The 21276-nt window shown below is 52.9% G+C and overlaps 1 protein-coding gene and 1 long non-coding RNA gene across 3 annotated transcripts in view; one reads left to right on the top strand and one right to left on the bottom strand.

Annotated features, from left to right (window-relative positions):
• The first annotated feature begins 1432 nt into the window (after window positions 1-1432).
• The window catches only part of PRKD2 (protein kinase D2), a 37204-nt gene continuing 17360 nt past the window's right edge, over window positions 1433-21276 (top strand). The window contains exons 1-10 of one of the 2 annotated variants that reach the window (XM_035287472.3): window positions 1433-1592; window positions 2004-2409; window positions 4527-4665; window positions 6279-6410; window positions 12447-12601; window positions 12705-12927; window positions 16554-16631; window positions 16716-16869; window positions 19159-19276; window positions 19740-19817. In XM_035287472.3, coding sequence (XP_035143363.1) covers window positions 2170-2409; window positions 4527-4665; window positions 6279-6410; window positions 12447-12601; window positions 12705-12927; window positions 16554-16631; window positions 16716-16869; window positions 19159-19276; window positions 19740-19817 — 1317 coding nt within the window. In that variant the 5' untranslated portion in view covers window positions 1433-1592; window positions 2004-2169. Of the gene's footprint in view, window positions 1730-2003; window positions 2410-4526; window positions 4666-6278; window positions 6411-12446; window positions 12602-12704; window positions 12928-16553; window positions 16632-16715; window positions 16870-19158; window positions 19277-19739; window positions 19818-21276 lie in introns of both variants that reach the window. The other variant, XM_035287471.3, reaches the window with a different exon arrangement.
• LOC144580823 (uncharacterized) lies at window positions 3817-12452 on the bottom strand. The gene is made up of 2 exons (XR_013531012.1): window positions 11205-12452; window positions 3817-4704 (listed from the first exon to the last, which is right to left on the bottom strand). It is a non-coding gene; the product is annotated as an uncharacterized LOC144580823 (long non-coding RNA).

Raw genomic sequence — 21276 nt, 5'->3', positions numbered from 1 at the left:
GCCCCAGCCCCAGCCCCCGGATGTGGTGACAGAATCGATTCTGTACCGACCTCAGCAACCCCCAACGGCCCTACACCAGGAAGAGGGGCTCTTCTGGCAGCCCCCATCCCCAGCCAGCCGTGCCATTTCCAGTCCTATGGCATCCCAGCCAGACAGGTGGCCCTTCTCTTAGTGCTCAAACCTAGGCCTTGACTTGTCAATCAAAGGGGTGGGTGGGGCAGCTTCCCTGGAGCAACTTCACTCTGGGATCTCCACAAGTCGCTTTGCTTCTCTGAGGATTCAGCTTACTCTGTGTACTCTGCGTACACTAAACGGTAGCCACTATTTGATTATTAGCTGTGGAGACTGACCCCTGTAGCGGCTGTTTTATGTCAGGGCCCATCCAGGACCCAGTAGGTCCTCACAGATACTTGCTGGATGACTAAATGGACGGGTCCGCCCATCAGAGCCTGAGTGCTGGAGGCGCCCACCCCTTTCCGCATATTATTAGAGACAGCCACTACGTTGAGCTGCTGGGTTCCAGGCACCTGTGTGCCACTGCATCGGTCCCCATCATCCTATGTGGGGTCAGTCCTATTACAGTCCCTTCTAACAGGAGGGACTGGGGCTCACAGAGGAAAAGACACTCACCTAAAGTCACACAGAGAGAAAGATACGCACACGTACTGCACATCCCCAGGAGACTCTCCTTCTATGAAGGAGGTGTGGGTGTGCTGTCTCCCTTTCCGGACAGCCCCACACCGTCCTAAGGCGGAGTTGGGGTGGGCGTGGGAATGGACCCTTCCCAAACATCCTCCAGTTAGCGCCATGCACCTTGCCCAGCAACGCTGCAGACAGATCTGAAGCGAGGCCTTCCTGCCCATCTGGAGGCCTCGGTCTTCCCCATCTGAGAAATAGGCTGGGAAGGCGGGGGAGCGCTCCGCAGCACCCCCTCCCCTGGGCTGGGACGGGGCGGGGAGGGCAGGGCGAAGCTCGGAGAACACAGAGGCCGAGCCCAGGGAGCTGGCCGAGACCTGACATCAATTTCCCATTCTGTCCCCTCCGGTGGGCGCCGGACGTCCCCCAGCCCGAGAGGGCGCCCCTCCTTAAAGGGCTAGTGGCCTCCAAGCCCGACGCCCGCGACCGGCGGTGGGTGAGGGTGTCTCCCCTCCCCGTCCAGCCCAGGGAAAAGTTAACTTTCCAGACTTAGCTGTGTTCAGTGAAGGAGTCGGTCCCGACTGCCTGCCCTCCATCTCCCACACCATCCCTGGCCCCTGACTCGGGCGGCGGAGGTCCAGCCCCCAACTCCGAGGCTTCGGGCCCGCCCTCCCCTTCCGCGCCCCCTTCCGCGCCCCCTTCCGCCCCCCCTTCCGCCCCCGGCCACTCGGCAGGCTCCGCCCCTCCCTGACGTCACCGAGGCCCGCGTCGATTGGTCGACTGCGCTGTCGCTCCGGACACTTCCTCCTGGGCCGTAGCCGCAGACTTAAACTTTGGAGGGGGAGAAAGAGCTACCAGCGCCTGGCGACCCTCCCCGCCCCACACCCCACTCCGCCGCCAGCAACGCCCCCTTCCTCACGGCTCCCGACCGAACTTTTCGCCAACTTCCGCGACCCGTGAGATTCCCTGCTACCTACCCCGGCCCTCGGGACCCCTCTGCCCATCCCCGGGCCGCTCGCGGTTCCTGCGAACCCCTTTATCTCTGGGATCCACTCGGTCCCCGACTCAGAGACTCCTGTCTTCCACCCTCAAGGTGAATCCCCCGGGCCGCCTTCTGAGTGGGATCCTGTTCTTGGAGCACTGGATCCTGGGATTCCCTCTGCCCCCTTCTCAGTCCCTCCTCTAGGGAAGGGGCCTTTGAATCGCGGGCTCTCCTGATCCCTGCGACCTACTAGATTTCCCCTTCGGCTTCTTGGAATCTCTTAATCGCTGGGACCCCCAAATCACTACTTTTCTCCTTTCTGATCTTCTGGGAGCCCTGGATTCCGGGCCTCTGACCCACGACAATGCCTTCCTCTCTTTCCCAGGACCCCGCCATCCTCAGGTCCCTGCCGCCTGCCAGATCTCTTCTAGGATCCCCGCGCTGCCACCACCTGCTAACGAGATCCCGCGGATCTAGGACCTGTGGTCCCCCGGGGCCCCACCAGCCGGGTCCCGGGTGGGCGCTGGGCGGCGGGTCCCGGGCCTCCCCGTATGGCCGCCGCCCCCTCTTATCCCGCGGGGCTCCCTGGCTCTCCCGGGCCGGGGTCTCCTCCGCCCCCCGGCGGTCTAGAGCTTCAGTCGCCGCCACCGCTACTGCCCCAGATCCCGGTCCCGGGCTCCGGGGTCTCCTTTCACATCCAGATCGGACTGACCCGCGAGTTCGTGCTGTTGCCCGCCGCCTCTGAGCTGGCTCATGTGAAGCAGCTGGCCTGTTCCATCGTGGACCAGAAGGTGAGGGCACCGGCTCACCGATCCAGTTTGGGGAGAGGCTGAAGGAGGGAGTGCTGGCAGAGGGGTCTGTGGCCTGGGGTGTGGAAGAGGAGGGGAGGAGACCTGAGTATTGGGTGTGATGGAGGAATGGGGGTATTGCTCCCCGGCCATTGCCCCTCACCCCACATCCCTTTGAGAGAGGACTGGGCAGGGGTGGGGTGCCCCAGAGGCCTCCCCAAATTTCATGTCCCTGCATGTTGTTTTCTGCAGCAAACAGGGAGGAAGGGAGAGGCCAGACAGGTGTAGAAAGGGGAGGAAGGGGCAGCAGATTTCGGGGGACCTCCACGTCCAGGCCCATTCCGGGCCTCCCATTTGGTGGAAACAGGAGAAATTGAACCCAGGCTGGCCATGGCGATCCGGTGACATGTGTGGGTGCAGGTGCTTGAGTTAGCTGCCAGGGGCAAGTGAGGTCTCAGAGCCCAGTTCTGCCCTTCCCTAAGCCTGAGATGTGTGTGGAGGGGCAGCCACCCCTTCTGCACCCCTAGAGGCTCTGGAGACTATTGCCTTTCCTACTCACAGTACTATTACCCTGCTCTTAATTTTGGACACCACAGTCCCCAGGGTGGGCAGCTAGGCATTATGAGGGGATCAGGTGGAACTCCACATCTGAATCCTAAAATGTTAAAAGTTCGAATAGGGCTTCTGTGTGTTGGAGTAGTGGACTGTACAAATATGAGAATTTTAGAATCACAAACTGTTGGACTAGGCATCCTGGGCCATTATGTTAGTGTTCAGATATTAGAATCTGAGGTTTGTGAAACAGTAAAACATTAAAATGTTGGAATGTTAGATTCCTAGAGTGTTGAATCCTAGAGAGTTAAAATGTTAGAATTTTGGAATGCTGGATGGATGAAGCCCTTGAATGCTGAAGAATTCAAATACTGAGTATCAGTCCTAGCTTGTCAGAAGCCTAGGACATTAAAATACTAGATTACTGCTAATGTAGGTTATTGAAATCCTAAAATATATAGTGATACGAGGTTGGAATCTAGAGTGTAGAATTCTGTAATGTGAGCATGTTGGAATCCCAAAATATTCAAATTCCAGAATCTTTGCAGACTCCTGGAAATGAATCCTTTGGGCTTCAGAGAAACATGAGGAACTAGGCCAGCTCCCCCATTCTCCAGACAAGGAAACTGAAGCTTACACAGAGACTTCCCAGGGGTCAGAGCCAAGGCAGTCCTAATCTTCTGTGGACTGGCTCTTAGCAGTGAGAACAGATAGGGTTTTACCCACCAAACACCCAAATCTAACAGACCCAGCTCCCCACCCCAGTTCAGCCCACCTCATGGGAAGCTGGTGGCCTACGGAGGCAGATTGTCCCTTGGGTGAACTTTATCCAGGGCTCACGTCCCCAGCCTGCCCCGCTCAGGCTTCACCCCAGTTTTATTTTTCTGCCAGGTCCAGGTGTGTTAGAGCCCCATACCTTCCTTCCCGAGGCCCCACCAGGGCAGTTTCACTTTCTGTTCTATCAGGTTTCATTTCCTGTCCCCTGGCCCCCCAAGCTGAGGGACCCAGACACCTGGGTCCTTTGAGCATTGGGTGGGAGACACCCTCCTCATCTCCAGCCCCTTCGAGTCCTAGACCCCCGCCCATGCCCACCCCCACTTTCACAGGAGGCTCGAAAAGTCCTCCTTCCAGCTCGCCCCGCCCCATTGCTGGGCCTTGAGCCAGGTAACTGGGACAACAATAGACAGATCCAGGAAGGAAGCTGGGGGGCGGGTGTGTGAGCCTGGGTGGGGGGGCGCAGGCTAGGAGGTGTTCATTCAGCCTCCCCACCCCCGCGGCCCCCACCAGGTTCCGGAAAATTCGAGGTGTCCACGCTCCCGGAGCCACACACACTCCCTCCCACCCCAGCTCCTCCGTCCAGCCACCCACGCCGGCGCCCCCTCCCCGCACACTTGGGGTGCTGGCATCCTGCCCGGCTCACGCTGGGGTTGGGAGAGGGCAGGCAGGAAGCGAGGGCCCGCGGGGTCTCTGAGTTTCCGGGGGAAACAGCCGGCCCTGCCCTGGGTGGGTCAGGCTGCTGAAGGCGGCTCTGAGCCTTTCCATCGCCACATCCCTCTCCCATCCCTCAGTTCCCTGAGTGTGGTTTCTACGGCCTTTACGACAAGATCCTGCTTTTCAAACATGACCCCACGTCGGCCAACCTTCTGCAGCTGGTGCGCTCGGCCGGAGACATCCAGGAGGGCGACCTGGTGGAGGTGGTGCTGTCAGGTGAGAGGCAGTCGCTGGGCTGGGTGCGGGCCGGGATATCTGGAGGAGGAGAGGGTAGCCTGGTGTTGGGATGAGAAACGTCCTAGAAGTTCGAGGCCAGTAGTTCCGCAAATTAGACTCATCTGGGGGAGCCTTTCCCACCTACCACTCCTGGATGGGTAGATGCGTTGTGGTAAATGCCTTTCCCACCTACCACTCCTGGATGGGTAGATGTGTTGTGGTAAATGCCTTTCCCACCTACCACTCCTGGATGGGTAGATGGGTTGTGGTAAATGCCTTTCCCACCTACCACTCCTGGATGGGTAGATGCGTTGTGGTAAATGCCTTTCCCACCTACCACTCCTGGATGGGTAGATGCGTGTGGTGCATTCACGCTGCGGCCTTCACACAGCACTGAGCATGAAGGAGCCACAGCAACCTACATGCATCTCACAAACATAACGCTTCGAGAGAAACTAGATGCCAGACTACAAACCGTATGATTTCCTGTGAAGCAGGAAAAAGACAGATACAGTGTCTCTCTGGAGTTAGAAGTCAGGAGAGGCCTGATGCAGTGACTCACGCCTGTGAGTCCAGCACTTTGGGACGCTGAGCTGGAGCTGAGAGGATCGCTTGAGCCCAGGAGTTCAAGATCAGCCTGGGCAACATAGTGAGACTCCATCTCTCTCTCTCCCTCTCTTAAAAAAAAAAAAAGGAGAGAGGGGGTCTTCAGGAAAGTTGGTTACTGAGTGGGGTCATAAAGGGGCTTTTTAGGGACTGGTCTAAACTTCCATATGTGGATCAGGATGTTAGTGACATGGCTTGTACAGTTTGAAAACTCATTGAGCTGTGCACCTGTGTGTTCTTTTCTGGACATATGCTATGCTTATTTATTTATAAGACTAGACAAGTGCAGTAGTGAGAAGAGAGAAAAGAGGAGAACAAGGAGTTCACTCCGTAACTGATTGTGTTAAATTTTAATATAATAGTAAAAAATGGGCCAGTTGCAATGGCTTACACCTGTAATCCCAGCAGTTTGGGAGGCCGAGGTGGGAGGATCGCTGGAGCCCAGGAGTTTGAGACCAGCCTGGGCAACATCGGGAGACCCTATCTCTACCAAAAAAAAAAATTTATATATATATATATGACAGGCAGGGTGGCACATGTCTGTAGTCCCAGCTACTTGGAAGGCTGAGGCAGGAGAATTGCTTGAACCTGGGAGGCAGAGGTTGTGGTGAGCCAAGATGGCACTACTGCACTCCAGCCTGGGTGACAGAGCAAGACTCTGTCTCAAAAAATAAAAATATTACAGTTCAGTAATGTTAAGTTCATGCACACTTTGTGCAGCCCATCTCCAGAACTGTTGTCATCTTGCAAAACTGAAGCTCCCTGCCCATTAAACAGCTCTCCAGTTCCCTCTCTGTCCCTGCCATGGGCATAGGGATATAGGTGTTTTGTCCAGGGGTGGAGCTGGGATTTGAACCCAGGGAGAATGTAGTATGAGAGCAAAATAATAAAGGAAAGAAAGACCAAACCTTGTGTCTGGGAGGACTGTAAGAAATCTGGCAACGTGGGATCTGGAAAAGCTTTGGCCTACTCCGGCTCAAGCATCCGTCCCTATTTGCCGTTTGCAGCCTCGGCCACCTTCGAGGACTTCCAGATCCGCCCGCACGCCCTCACGGTGCACTCCTACCGGGCCCCTGCCTTCTGTGATCACTGCGGGGAGATGCTCTTCGGCCTAGTGCGCCAGGGCCTCAAGTGCGATGGTGAGAGCACAGGGGTTAGGGGCGGGGCCGGGGGGGGGGGTCGGCTCCGGGGGCGGAGCCTAATGGTCCGGGCCTGCGGACCCCGTGGGGAGGAGGGGCGGGGCTCAGAGCTGGGGCACAGCCTAGGAAGTAATAATGGGAAAAAGTAAGGGCTCAGAAGCAGAGCTTGTGGAAGGAGGGGTGGGGCTGGGCCGGGGCTCGGATCTGGGGGCGGAGCCTAGGAGGTGGAGCTGGGAGGGACAAGTAGGGATCTAAGAACTGAGTCTTGGTGAGTAGAAGGGTGGCTGGGGAAGAGGGTGGGGCCTGTATCAGTCAGGGATCAAGCAGAGAAACAGATCCTGTAGGAGATTTATATTAGGATATTTGTATGTGGCCGGGCGCGGTGGCTCACGCCTGTAATCCCAGCACTTTGGGAGTCCGAGGCGGGTGGATCACGAGGTCAAGAGATCGAGACCATCCTGATCAACAAGGTGAAACCCCGTCTCTACTAAAAATACAAAAATTAGCTGAGCATGGTGGCGCACGCCAGTAGTCCCCGCTACTTGGGAGGCTGAGGCAGGACAATTGCTTGAACCCAGGAGGCAGAGGTTGCGGTGAGCGGAGATTGAGCCATTGCACTCCAGCCTGGGTAACAAGAGCGAAACTCTGCCTAAAAAAAAAAAAAAAAAAAAAAAAAGATATTTGTATGCAAGGAATCAGCTTACAGGATTGTGTGGGCTGGTTAGGCAACTCAAATCTGGCCAGGCACAGTGGGGCAGGCCCATAATCCCAGCACTTTGGGAGGCCAAGGTGGGTGGATCCCTGGAGACCAGGAGTTCAAGACCAGCCTGGGCAACATAACAAGACTCCTCCTGTACAAAAAATGATTAGCCGTGCATGATGACACACACCTGTGGTCCCAGCTACTTAGGAGGCTGAGGCAGGAGGGTCACTTGAGCCTGGGAGGTTGAGGCTGCAGTGAGCCCTGATTGCACCACGGCACACCAGCCTGGGTGACAGAGCGAGACCCTGGTTCAAAAAAAGAAAAATCCATTCTATCAGGAAGGGAAAGTGGGAACTCTCAGACACAGGCTGAAGCTGGTGTCCACAGGTGGAATTTCTTCATCCGAGAAGACTCTGATCTGCTTTTTAAAACATTCAGCTGATTGAATCAGGCCCACCTAGAACAAGAAAGATAATCTCTCCCACTTACAGTCAACTGATTATGGATTTTAATCACATCCAGAAAGTACTTCCATGGGGCCTTCCCTTCCTAATTTTTCCCAGAGTTGGGAGAAGCCGGGTTGAAAGGGTGAAAAGAAAAAACAAACCTTCATGGCAACATCTATATTAGTGTCTGAATAACTGTGGATCTTGCCTAGCCAAGCCGACACACAAACGTGACCATCAGCGTCCACCCCTCGTCAACCTGGCACCTGTCTCAGTTTGTCAGGACTGTCGGCCGTGTGGCTTAAATGACAGGTGCTTACTTCTCACCATTCTGGAGGCTGGGAAGACCAAGATCCAGATTCTGGCAGGGTTCTGTTTCTGGTGTAGCCTGCTTTCCTGCCTTAAATAGGGCCAGTATTTCACTGTGCGTTCATGTGGGACACGGAGGGAGAGAGGGATCCCTGGTATCTCTTCCCTTTATAAGGAAGGCTGGGCACAGTGGCTCATGCCTGTAATCCCAGCACTTTGGGAGGATGAAGTGGGTGGATTGCTTGAATCCAGAGTTTGAGACTGGCATGGGTAACATGGTGAAACCCTGGCTCTAAAAAATACAACAAATTGGCCAGGCATGGTAGGGCATACCTCTAGTCCTAGCTACTCAAGAGGCCGAGGTGGGGGGATCACCTAGGCCCTGGAGGTTGAGGCTGCAGTGAGCCGTGATTGTGCCACTGCACTCCAGCTTGGGTGATGGAACACGATTCTATCTAAAAAAAAAAAAAAGTCACCAGTCCCATTGGATTACAGCCACATTCTTTCGGCTTCAATTAACCTTAATTACCTCCATAAACGCACCATCTCCAAATATAAGGGGAGACACAGACATTTTAGTCCATAACAGCATCCATACATGTCTCCTTAAATTATAGTTTAAAAACGTACGATGTTTTTTTGAAACAGCATCTTACTCTGTTGCCCAGGCTGGAATGCAGTGGTGGGATCCTGGCTCACCACAACCTCCCCTTCCCAGGCTCAAGCGATTCTCTGCTTTAGCCTCCCAGGCATGCCAATACTGCCTGGATAATTTTTGTATTTCTAGTAGAAATGGGGTTTCACCACATTGGCCAGGCTGGTCTTGAACTCCTGACCTCAAATGATCCACCCACCTCAGCCTCCCACAGTGCTGGGATTACACAGTGTGAGCCACTGCGTCCGGCCAAAACATACAGTTCTTTAAGCCAAGATGTCTCAAGGTTCAGCCCAAGTGTCAAGATCTATAGGGCCTCTGTCCCTGTTATTCATGCTTCTGAGTGAGAATGTTGAAATCGGGGCTCTGCCTACAGATGAAGGCCATGTACCTGCATTGGCTATGAGGATACATGACAGGTGAGGACCATCCATTCTTTCATGAGACCCTGTGCCTCCATTTTAATTTTTTTGTGAGACAGTCTCACTCTGTCGCACAGGCTGGAATGCAGTGGCGTGATCTTGGCTCACTGCAGCCTCCACCTCCCGGTTCAAGCAATTCTGCTGCCTCAGCCTCCCAAATAGCAGGGGTTACAGGTGCGTGCCACCACTCCTGGCTAATTTTTGTACTTTAATGCTTTTTGTTTGTTTGTTTGAGGTGGAGTCTCACTCTGTCACCCAGGCTGGAGTGCAGTGGCACGATCTCAGCTCACTGCAACCTCCGCCTCCCAGGTTCAAGCTATTCTCCTGCCTCAGCTTCCTGAATAGCTGGGATTATAGGCATGTGCCACCACACCCAGCTAATTTTTTTTGTATTTTAAGTAGAGATGGGGTTTCACCTTGTTGGTCAGGCTGGTCTCAAATTCCTGACCTTGTGATCCGCCTGCCTCGGCCTCCCAAAGTGCTGGGATTACAGGTGTGAGCCACCATGCCGGGCTAATTTTTGTATTTTTAGTAGAGACAGGGTTTCACCATGTTGGCCAGGCTGGTCTCGAACTCCTATCCTCAAGTAATCCACCCGCCTTAGCCTTTCCAAGTACTGGGATTATAGGCATAAGCCACTGCGCCCGGCCCCATGCACCTCCATTTTTACACAATGTGCCCTGCCATTAGAGGCATATTCTCTGATGTTCCATTGGGTATTAGGTCTAAGATAGCATCTGCAGCTCCATGACTGCCACACTTGTACAAAAATCCAGATTCTGGGCCGGGCGCAGTGGCTCACGCCTATAATCCCAGCACTTTGGGAGGCCGAGGTGGGTGGATCACTAGGTCAGGAGTTCAAGACCAGCCTGGTCAACATGGTGAAACCCCATCTCTACTAAAAATACAAAAGTTAGCTGGGCATGTTGGTGGGCGCCTGCTACTCGGGAGGCTAAGGCAGGAGAGTCATTTGAACCTGGGGGGCGGAGGTTGCAGTGAGCAGAGACTGTGCCATTGCACTCCAGCCTGGGCGACAGGGCAAGACTCCGTCTCAAAAAAAGATAAAAGAAATCCAGATTCTCCAGTATCCTGTGTTTCAGAGCACCATGCAGTCCTGAGTGTGCTTGTATTATTTAAGGACTCTAGGCCTGGAGAAACTGACTCAGCACATTCAAACTCTTAAAAATATTGCCATCGTCCACACACCATATCCAGCTCTCACGGTCTCAGCATATCCAATCTTTGTCGTGCTACAGCCCTGGAGTCACCCAGTCCTAATGGGTTCTCAGCACAGACTTCACTAGCTCCATCACAGATGACGGTCCCAGTTCCTGTGGTGTCAAGAGAAGCCCAAATGGGGCCAGGCACGGTGGCTCAAGCCTGTAATCCCAGCACTTTGGGAGGCCGAGGCGGGTGGATCATGAGGTCAAGAGATCGAGACCATCCTGGTCAACATGGTGAAACACTGTCTTTACTAAAAATACAAAAAATTAGCTGGGCATGGTGGCGCGTGCCTGTAATCCCAGCTACTCAGGAGGCTGAGGCAGGAGAATTGCCTGAACCCAGGAGGCGGAGGTTGCGGTGAGCCGAGATCGCGCCATTGCACTCCAGCCTGGGTAACAAAGAGCAAAACTCCGTCTCAAGAAAGTTAAAAAAAAAAAAGAGAGAGAAACCCAAATGAATGCATTCCGACTGGAGGTTAACTCTATCCTGAGACTCATTCTGGGAGTTACAGATTCTGAAATTCTGGGAAGCCTATGAGCGATTAAAGGCCAAAACTGGGAAATGGTTCCTGTATGCGAAGACCATTTGCTCTGCGGAAGCTCTTCTTGTAGGGACATGGTTCTCCCAGCTTGCCTTCACGATGACAGCCTGTGGCCAAGACAGTGCCTACAATGAAGTATGGAGCTGGAAAGCCCAGAGCAGGCGGGTACCAGAAGGGCGTGCAAAGGCTGGAGGCACACCCTTCCCTCCAGAATGGAACGCGATCCTAGAATCGTCTGGAATCACTGCAGATGTGTTAGAGTACGCGTGCAGGAGGTCCAGCGAGAAACGGTGACTTGAGCTGATTTCTCCATGGATGAGGATTTTAAAAGATAAAACAGGCAGGCACAGTGGCTCACACCTGTAATCCCAACACTTTGGGAGGCCGAGGTGGGAGGATCGCTTGAGCCCAGGAGTTTGAGACCAGCCTGGGCAACACAGTGAGACCCCATCTCTACCAAAAATAAATAATTATACGGGCATGGTGGCACTCACCTGTGGTTCCAGCTACTCAGAAGGCTGAGGCAGAAGGATTGCTTTTAGCCTGGGAGTTGAAGGCTGCAGTGAGCCAAGATTGTGCCATTGTGCTCCAGCCTGGGGTACAGGGAGATCCTCTCTGTACAAAATAAAATAAAGATAATAACAAGTCTACTTCTGCCTAGTACGGTACAATGAACTGCAGTACAACTGAAAACTTTTTTTTTGTTTTTTGATTTTTTTGGTTTGTTTTGAGACAGTCTTGCTCTGTCGCCCAGGCAGGAGTTCCATGGTGTCATCTTGGCTTACTGCAACCTTTGCCTCCCAGGTTCAAATGATTCTCCTGGCTCAGCCTCCTGAGTAGCTGGGATTACAGGTGTGTGCCACCTCGCCCAGCTAAGTTTTGCATTTTTAGTAGAGATGAGGTTTTCCTCTGTTGGCTAACCTGGTCTTGAACTCCTGACCTCACGTGATTCTCCCACCTTGGCCTCCAAAAGTGCTGGGATTACAGGCGCAAGCCACCATGTGTGACACTCCTGACTTACTCACAATACGTAGGGATCTCCTGGATTTCAGGTCTACAGAAAAGAGAAAGTGGGGTGGGGGGGTGAGCAGACCTGGAGGGGACCATGGTGGCCTTAGGGTGGGGGTGAGGAGAGGATTTTCTTTTGGAAAGTTGGGGCTGAGGAAAGAGGGGAACCAGAGGGGCCTCAGAAGAAGGAAGGTCAGGGCTAGAAGAGGGAACAGATGTCTCCAGGGAGATGTTCAGGAGTTTTGGGGAGGACTGGAAGGAGGTGTCTACCATAGAGGATTGGAGCTGGGTCACAGCTTTGGAGGGTACTTTTGAGGTATCCCTTGCTGCAGTGGGAAAAGGTGGGTGCAAGGCATGTTCAGGGACTGGGGGACCTATGGGGTGATGGCCGGGTACAAGTGAGAAGTAGGGGAGCTTTGGCGGGGACCTTTGAGGTGTCCCTTGTTGGAGTGGGAAAATGTGGGGTGTGGGGCGTGTTCAGGGGCCGAGTGACATGGGGTGATGGTGGGGGCTACAAGCTGGAACTTGGGATGGAGCCCTAAGGAGGGGCGGGCCTGGGGGGAGGGGGCTGGTGGACTTAGGGGTAGTAGTGCCTTTTGGAGGAGATTGTGCTGGGGGGGTGAGGGGACAGAACCAAGTGGGAGATTGTGTGGAGTGGGCAGAGCTTCTCCAGAAGGGACCTAGGAGCGGCAGACGCCAAGTCTCCTACTCTCCGGCGCCCCCTACAGGCTGCGGGCTGAACTACCACAAGCGCTGCGCCTTCAGCATCCCGAACAACTGCAGCGGGGCCCGCAAACGGCGCCTGTCATCCACGTCTCTGGCCAGTGGTCACTCAGTGCGCCTAGGCACCTCCGAGTCCCTGCCCTGCACGGCTGATGAGCTGGTGAGATGGGGGATGAAACGGGTTGGTGGCTTGCGGGGAGGTGACGGGGCCCAGGCCTGGGGGCAATATACTGACGTGTCCCTTCCATTCTTGCGGATGACAGAGCCGTAGCACCACCGAACTCCTGCCTCGCCGCCCCCCATCATCCTCTTCCTCCTCTTCTGCCTCATCCTACACGGGCCGCCCTATTGAGCTGGACAAGATGCTGCTCTCCAAGGTCAAGGTGCCACATACCTTCCTCATCCACAGCTACACACGGCCCACGGTTTGCCAGGCTTGCAAGAAACTCCTCAAGGGCCTCTTCCGGCAGGGCCTGCAATGCAAAGGTTAGCCTGCGGGCTGAGAGGACAGACAGGGTCAGAGCCTTCCCCCAGCCCCAACCTGGGCTTGTGGCGGAGGTTGTACAGGTAGTAGTGCCTTTTGGAAGAGATTGTGCTGGGGGTAGGGGAACAGGACCAGGTGGGAGATTGGGTAGAGAGAGCAGAGCTTCTTAAGAAGGGACCTAGGAGGGGCAAGGTCCCTTCTTGAGGATCTCAAGCCAGGTATTCTGAGCCTTGGGAGCCCAGGGCCTCAGAGGGGGAGAGCCCTAAATCCTGGCATTCTGGGACCTTTGGAATTCTGGAATCCTGGAACCTCAGTTGGGGTGTGTGTGTGTGTGTGTGTGTGTGTGTGTGTTGGAGACAGGGTATTACTCTGTCACCAGGCTGGAGTGCAGTGCCACAATCACAGCTCACTGCAGCTTCAGCCTCTTGAGCTCAAATGATCCTCCTGCCTCCGCCTCCCGAGTAGCTAGGACTACAGGTGGTGCCACCACACCCAGCTAATTGTTAAATTTTTTGTAGAGAGAAGGTATCACTATAGTGTTCAGGCTGGTCTTGAACTCCTGGGCTCAAGCAATCTTCCTGCCTTGGCCTCCCAAAGTGCTGGGATTACAGGTGTGAGCCACCGCACCCAGTTGAACCTCAGTCTTTAGAACCTTGGAATCCTAGATTCATAAAGTACTTAGCATGGAATTCTAACCTGTAGAATCTGAGAATTCTAGAATCAGAATCATAGGATTTAAGAATTCTGAATGATAGAATTCGGCTAAAATAACCACAGAAGTTTAGACTACACATCTTAGATCTCCCAAGTTCTAGATTCTCAGAACATTATAATTTTGTAACTACAGGGTTTGAGGATAATAGAAACATAGGAGCATCACATTTGAGAGTCTTAGATGTCTAGAATAATACTGTTGTAACCTAGAGCCCCGGAAGTTCTAGACTCACAGAACTTTGAACTATCAAGTTCAGAATCCAGCCAGGTAGGGTGGCTCATGCATTTAACTGCTGGCAACACTTTGGAGGCCAAGGTAGGTGGATCACTTGAGCCCAGGAGTTTAAGACCAGCCTGGGGAAAATGGTGAAACCCTGTCTCTACAAAAACAAACAAACAAACCCTAAAAATTAGCCAGGTATGGCAGCATGCATCTGTGCTCCCAGCTACTTGGGACTCTGAGGAGGGAGGATCGCTTGAGCCCAGGAATTTGAGACTGCAGTGAGCCGTAATTGTGCCACCGCACTCCATCCTGGGTGACAGAGCAAGACCTTGTCTCAAATAATAATAATTCTAGAACCTCAGAAGTCTAGTGTAAACTTAGAAACATCCAACTCAAGAATGTATTGGAACAGTCGAATTCTGGAATCTTAGATATATAGAATCCTAGAGCCTTGGAATCGGCAGATTCTGAAGGAGAGAAGCCTAGAATTGCAGAACTGTTGAACTGTCAAATTTTAGAGTTGAGATATATAAAATCCTAAAATCTTAGACATTAAAGAGTCTTACAAGTGTCGAATCATAGATGTCTAGACATCTAGAAACTTGGACGTCAAACTCTGAAGCCCTAGAAATACAGAATCAGGCCGGGGCAGTGGCTCACACCTATAATCCAGCACCTTGGGAGGCTGAGGTGAGTGGATTGCTTGAGCCCAGGAGTTCAAAATCAGCTTGTGCAACATGGAAAGACCCAGTCTCTACAAAAAAATACAAAAAATTAGCTGGGCGTGGTAATGTGTGCCTGTGGTTTCAGCTACTCAGGAGGCTGAGGTGGGAGGATCACTTGAGCCTGGGAGGCAGAGATGGTAATGAGCCAAGATTGTGCCATTGCATTCTCTAGTCTGGGTGACAGAGCCAGACTGTTTCTCAAAAAAACAAAGAAATATAGAATTATAGAACCTTCATAAAATAGGTTTTTAGTAAACTCTAGAATGTTTGATGTGTAGTGTCCCTAGAACCATGGAAATGTTGAACTGTATAGCAATGATTCTCAACCAGGGACAGTTTTGCTCCTAGGGAGTGTCTGGCAAGGGTTGGAGATGGTTTTGTTTGTGATACTGGGACAGTGCTGCTGGTATCCAGTATGTAGTGGTCAGAGAGGAGGCTAAACATCCTACAGCACACAGAGCAAGTACCCTAAAACAAGGAACTGTCCTGGTACTGTTAGTGGTATTGAGGGTTGAGGAACCCAGCCCTAGGGTATTCAGATTCTACAGTCATAGCACCATTAGAACTAATTACACACATGCATCCACACACACACACACACAATAGACACACATACACAGACACACAGACACAGACACATGTACACACATACACATAAACAGACACACACACACAATACAGACACACATACACATACACACAGACACATACACACATACACATAGACACACAGACATATACACAGATACACACACACACACAATAGACATACACATACACACAGACACACATACAGACATGTACACAGACACATACAGACACATACACACACCCAGACACGCACAGACATATACACAGACACACACAATACACAGACACACATACACAGACACCCACACAGACACATATACACAGACACACACACATACAGACACACACAGACACATAGACATACACACACATACACAAAGACAGACATACACACAGACACACATACATAGACACACATACACACTCAGACACACAGACACACACAGACACACACACACACACACACACACACACACACATATACACAAGCCGGGTGCGGTGGCTCACGCCTGTAATCCCAGCACTTTGGGAGGCCAAGGCAGGTGGATCGCCTGAGGTCAGGAGTTCAAGACCAGCCTAAACAACATGGTGAAACCCCATCTGTACGAAATACAAAAAAATTAGTTGAGTATGGTGGGGCACACCTGTAGTCCCAGCTACTCGGGAGGCTGAGGCAGGAGAATCCCTTGAACTGGGAGGTGGAGGTTGCAGTAAGCTAAGACTGAGCCATTGCACGCCAGCCTGGGCAACAAGGTCAAAACCCTGTCTCAAAATAAATAAATAAAAAAAATAAAGAACCAATTACATTCTGGAATTGGAGTCTAGATTCATGGAAACTTAGTGTTAGCACGTTTAGTTGTAGGGTTTTTTTTTAGATGGAGTCATGCTTTGAGGCTGGAGTACAGTGGCACGATCTTGGCTCACTGCAACCTCTGCATCCTGGGTTCAAGTGATTCTCCTGCCTCAGCTTCCCGAGTAGCTGGGATTACAGGCACCTGTCACCACACCCGGCTAATTTTTATATTTTTAGTACAGACGAGGTGTCACCATGTAGGCCAAGATGGTCTCGAACTCCTGACCTCAAATGATCCCATTGCTCCACTTCCCAAAGTACTGAGATTACAGGCGGGAGCTACCGCCCCCAGCAGCCGTCGGGATTTTGAGTCTAGCCCTCCCACTTAACCACGACTCCCTGCCATAGTTGGGGAAACTGTGGCTCAACATGGGAAAATGACCAGGAAAGGGGCAGCCAGTGTTCTCACCAAGGCAGCAAGAGTAGACTGTTTTGAGCCTGGGGCTTAGGGGTCAAGGGTCAGGCCTTCCAGATAACCTCTCTTCCCCTTCTCACCCGTCCGATTGTTCCCTGTCCTACCAGACTGCAAGTTTAACTGTCACAAACGCTGCGCCACCCGTGTCCCTAATGACTGCCTTGGGGAGGCCCTCATCAATGGAGGTGAGAGGCTGGTGGGGGTGCTGAGGAGGAAAGGGGGAGGGGCAGGACTGGGTGGAGGTCCCTCTGATGCCTCCATCCCCGCAGATGTGCCGATGGAGGAGGCCACGGATTTCAGCGAAGCTGACAAGGGCACCCTCATGGATGAGTCAGAGGACGCTGGTGTGATTCCAGGCTCCCACTCGGAGAATGCGCTCCATGCCAGTGAGGAGGAGGAAGGCGAGGGAGGCAAGGCCCAGAGGTACACCCAGAACCCTCCAAGAGACCCTGGAGGGAAGACCGTCCTGCACAGCAAACCTCAATTTACTTTTTTCTACAATGGGCTGGCATCACCTCATATTTGTAAATTTTCCCAGTTTCTGAGGCAAACCTTTTAAAGTGCTAAAACTTTTTTTTAATTTTTTTTTTTTTTTTGAGACAGAGTTTCCCTCTTGTCACCCAGGCTGGAGTGCAATGGCACAATCTCGGCTCACCGCAACCTCCGCCTCCTGGGTTCAGGCAATTCTCCTGCCTCAGCCTCCTGAGTAGCTGGGATTACAGGCACGCGCCACCATGCCCACCTAATTTTTTGTATCTTTAGTAGAGACGGGGTTTCACCATTTTGACCAGGATGGTCTCGATCATTTGATCTCGTGATCCACCCGCCTCGGCCTCCCAAAGTGCTGGGATTACAGGCTTGAGCCACCGCGCCTGGCATTGCTAAAACTTTTTTAAAATAATTTTTTTTTTGAGACAGGGTCTTGCTCTGTCATGCAGGCTGGAGAGCAATGGTGCAGTCTTGACTTACCACAGCCTTGACCTCCTGGGCTCAAGGGATCCTGCCACTTAGCCTCCCGAGCAGCTGGGCCTACAGGCTCGTGCCACCCACACCCAGCTAATTTTTGTATTTTTGTAGAGACAGGGACTACCTTGTGTTGCCCAGGGTGGTCTCAAACTCCTGACTCCTGAGCTCAAGATTGCAATGACGAAACCTCAGTTCGTTGCAAGCTCTGCCTCCCAGGTTCAAGCAGTTCTCCTGCTTCAGCCTCTCGAGTAGCTGGGACTACAGGCGCCTACCACCACACCTGGCTAATTTTGTATGTGTGTGTTTTTAGTAGAGATGGGGTTCCACCATGTTGGTCAGGCTGGTCTCGAACTCCTGACTTCAGGTGATCCACCCACCTTGGCCTCCTAAAGTGCTGGGATTACAGACATGAGCCACCACAGCTGGCCTATATTATTCTTATTTTTTTATTTTTAGTTTTTTAGAGATAGGGGTCTTGCTATGTTGCCCAGGGTGGTCTTGAACTCCTGCACTCAAGCAATCCTCCCACCTCAGCCTCCCAAAGTGCTGGGATTACAGGTGTGCACCACCATGCCCCCAGCCTACAGATTTTTAAACGATACACAGAGTTCATACTTATTCGGCTTCACTGGAATGTGAGCTCAGGTGTGTGAGGGCAAGGATATTTTCTGCCCTCCCAGGTGCCTAGGACAGGGCTGGCTTAGATCAGCTGCTTCCTACTTAGGTGTGGCGGGAATGTTTATTGAAAAAGCTGGGAAGCAGCATGGTTCACGCAGGCGCTGGAGGCTGAGAGCCCAGATCCCAGCTCTACTACTTCACTTGCTAGGTACTTCCCTGGTTGCCCTGGTTTCCTCCTGGGGTGATGAGGTGCCTACCCCGCAGGGTGATGAAGTTGGTGGAGGGGTAAGGGGGCACCCTCACAGGTGCATCAGAAAATATTAATGAGCATCTGCTGTGTTCTGACTCCAAGCTCACAGCTATGAACAAAAGAGGTAAGTCTGCCCTCCTGGAGTTGACCCTCTCAGTGGGGAGACAGCTAATAAATGCATCCATAGCATGGGATATTGGTAATGGTGATAAAGAAACGTAAAACAAGAGGAGATGGAGAATGGGAGATGTGCTTTCTTAGGATCATTTAAGGAGACCTCGCTGAGGAAGTGGCAGCTGAAGGGAGTGGAGGGTAGGAGCCTTGTGGGGTTCTGGGGGAAGAGGCTTCCAGGCAGAGGCAACAGTAAATGCAAAGGCCTTGGGGTAGAGCCACACCCGTTTTTGTATTTTTTTGTTTTTAGACAGTGAGTCTTGCTCTGTCACCAAGCTGGAGTGCAGTGGTGCTATCTTGGCTCACTGCAACCTCTGCCTCCTGGGTTCAAGCAGTTCTCCTGCTTCAGGCTCTGGAGTTGCTGGGACTACAGGAGCCTGCCACCACGCCCAACTAATTTTTGTGTTTTTCGTAGAAACGGGGTTTCATCATGTTGGCCGGGTTGGTCTCGATCTCTTGACCTTGTGATCCACCTGCCTCCGCCTCCCAAAGTGCTGGGATTACAGGCATGAGCCACTGCGCTCGGCCTAGAGCGAGACTCTTAAAAGCAAAGAAACAAAAAACAACTCCCGGGGACGTGGCGGGTGGGGACGGGGGGGTATTGGCAAAACAACAAAAATTCTCCAACTCCCTAGCTTCCCAGAGATGCCCAAGCAGCATGGTCATTTTCTGCATGTGACTTGTCACCCCTTCCTCTTCCTCCGTAGCTCCCTGGGGTACATCCCCCTAATGAGGGTGGTGCAATCGGTGCGACACACGACACGGAAATCCAGCACCACGCTGCGGGAGGGTTGGGTGGTTCATTACAGCAACAAGGACACGCTGGTGAGTGGGCGGGGCGGGGCCAGGTGCAGAGGAGCGAGGGTTGGAAGAGGGACCGCTCAGCTTGAGTGGGCGGGGCTAGGTGGGTGGAGCTAGGCGTGGGCGGGCCCATGCTGGAGGCGGGGCTAGAATTAGTGTGGGTTTTAAGGATGGGACGAGGGGCAGGAGTTAGGGAAGACGCGGGGCTAAAGGCAAGGCGCGGGGGTGGGGGTGCGGGGAGAGCTAGAGTTAGGGGAGGCGCTTGACTGGAGGAAGAGGGCCAAGTGGGGGCGAGGCTGGGGTTAGGGTGTGGGGGCTGGGCTAGGGTTAGGGCGTCTAGGCGGGGTGGGGTTATGTCGTGGGGTAGGTGCTAGGCTTAGGGTGTGCACGTGGTGCTCCAGACACCTGGAGCCCCAAACAGCGCCACCGGATAGAGACTGGGGAGGAGAGTCTGGCGGTTCACCTGACCCTTCAAACATCTCTGCAGAGAAAGCGGCACTATTGGCGCCTGGACTGCAAGTGCATCACCCTCTTCCAGAACAACACGACCAACAGATACTATAAGGTGAGTCCCCGGGCCCTCAGCTCCCCCGGGCTTCCCTGTGTGCCCACAAACTTCTCCACACCTCCTCCTACCCCCAGTTACTTCAGACAGATCCTACAAATCACATCCTCCCTGCCTCAGCTCATCAGCAAGTGCTGCTCATCTGATTCTGGCCTCACCACTTTCCAGCGCGGGCTGCGGTGGGTGGCGGGGAAGGGAGGGAAGGGAATCCGGGGCGGGTTCCCTTACTTCTTGGTGCCTCAGGCTTCTTACCTGTAAAATGCCTCAAATGCTAATACCTCAGGGCTGGTGCAGGAATTCAAAGAGCCAATCCACTAAAGCAATTAGCTTAGGGCGTGGTATATGTTAAGCTCCCAGTAATTCTAAGGCTGTCCTCACTATTCCTTTATAATTAATGTACTGCATGATGTGTGCCTGTTCGTTACCCCCTCCCGCGCCTACACCGTGTCCCAGCCACTGTCTTCCACCTGGATGGTTGCAGCCTTCTCCCTGCAGGATCCTTGCTTCTGATCTCGAAGCCTCTGTCATTTCCCCCATAGCAGCAGAGGGAGCCTTTATTAAAAGCTTCAAGGCCTGGCATGGTGGCTCACGCCCGTAATCCCAGCACTTTGGGAGGCTGAGATGGGCAGATCACTTGAGGTCGAGAGTTCGAGACCAACCTGACTAACATGGAGAAACCCCGTCTCTACTAAAAATACAAAAATTAGCCGTGAGTGGTGGCAAATAGCCTGTAATCCCAGCTACTCGGGAGGCTGAGGCAGAAGAATCTCTTGAACCCAGGAGGCAGAGGTTGCATTGAGCTGATATTGTGCCATTGCACTCCTGCCTGGACAACGAGAGGGAGAATCAGTCTCAAAAAAAAAAAGGAAAGAAAAGAAGCCGTCAAAACCCTCCAGTGGCTCCCATTGTCCTTTGAGCAATAAAACCTAGACTGCAGCTCTTACCTGCCCTGGAGTGTCTTCCTTGGATTTTCCATAGCTGGTTTCTTCTCATCTTCCCATTTTGTTCAGACAACACCATCTAAAATGCTGTGCTTGGCCAGGTGCAGTGGCTCCCGCCTGTAGTCCCAGCACTTTGGGAGCCGAGGCAGGGGATCACTTGAGGTCAGGAGTTTGAAAGTAGCCTGGCCAACATGGTGAAACCCCGTCTCTACTAAAAATACAAAAATTAGCTGGGTGTGGTGGCAGGTGCCTGTAATCCCAGCTACTTGGGAGGCGAGACAGGAGAATAGCTTGAATCTGGGAGGTGGAGGGTGCAGTGAGCTGAGATTGCACCACTCCACTGTAGCCTGGGCAACAGAGCAAGACTGTCTCAAAAAGTAAAATAAATAAAATACGTCCTCACCGCCCCTCTATGTGTCCATGTCACCACCTGGTTTTATGGGCTACCTAAGTCCTTCATCCTCCCTTCCCTCTTCCTCCTTTGACACATTGCCTACCCCATGGTCCCTGCGCCTTCT

Source organism: Callithrix jacchus, chromosome 22 (assembly GCF_049354715.1).
Source record: "Callithrix jacchus isolate 240 chromosome 22, calJac240_pri, whole genome shotgun sequence".
Taxonomy (NCBI): domain Eukaryota; kingdom Metazoa; phylum Chordata; class Mammalia; order Primates; family Cebidae; genus Callithrix; species Callithrix jacchus.
This window is presented reverse-complemented; position numbering and strand designations above follow the sequence as displayed.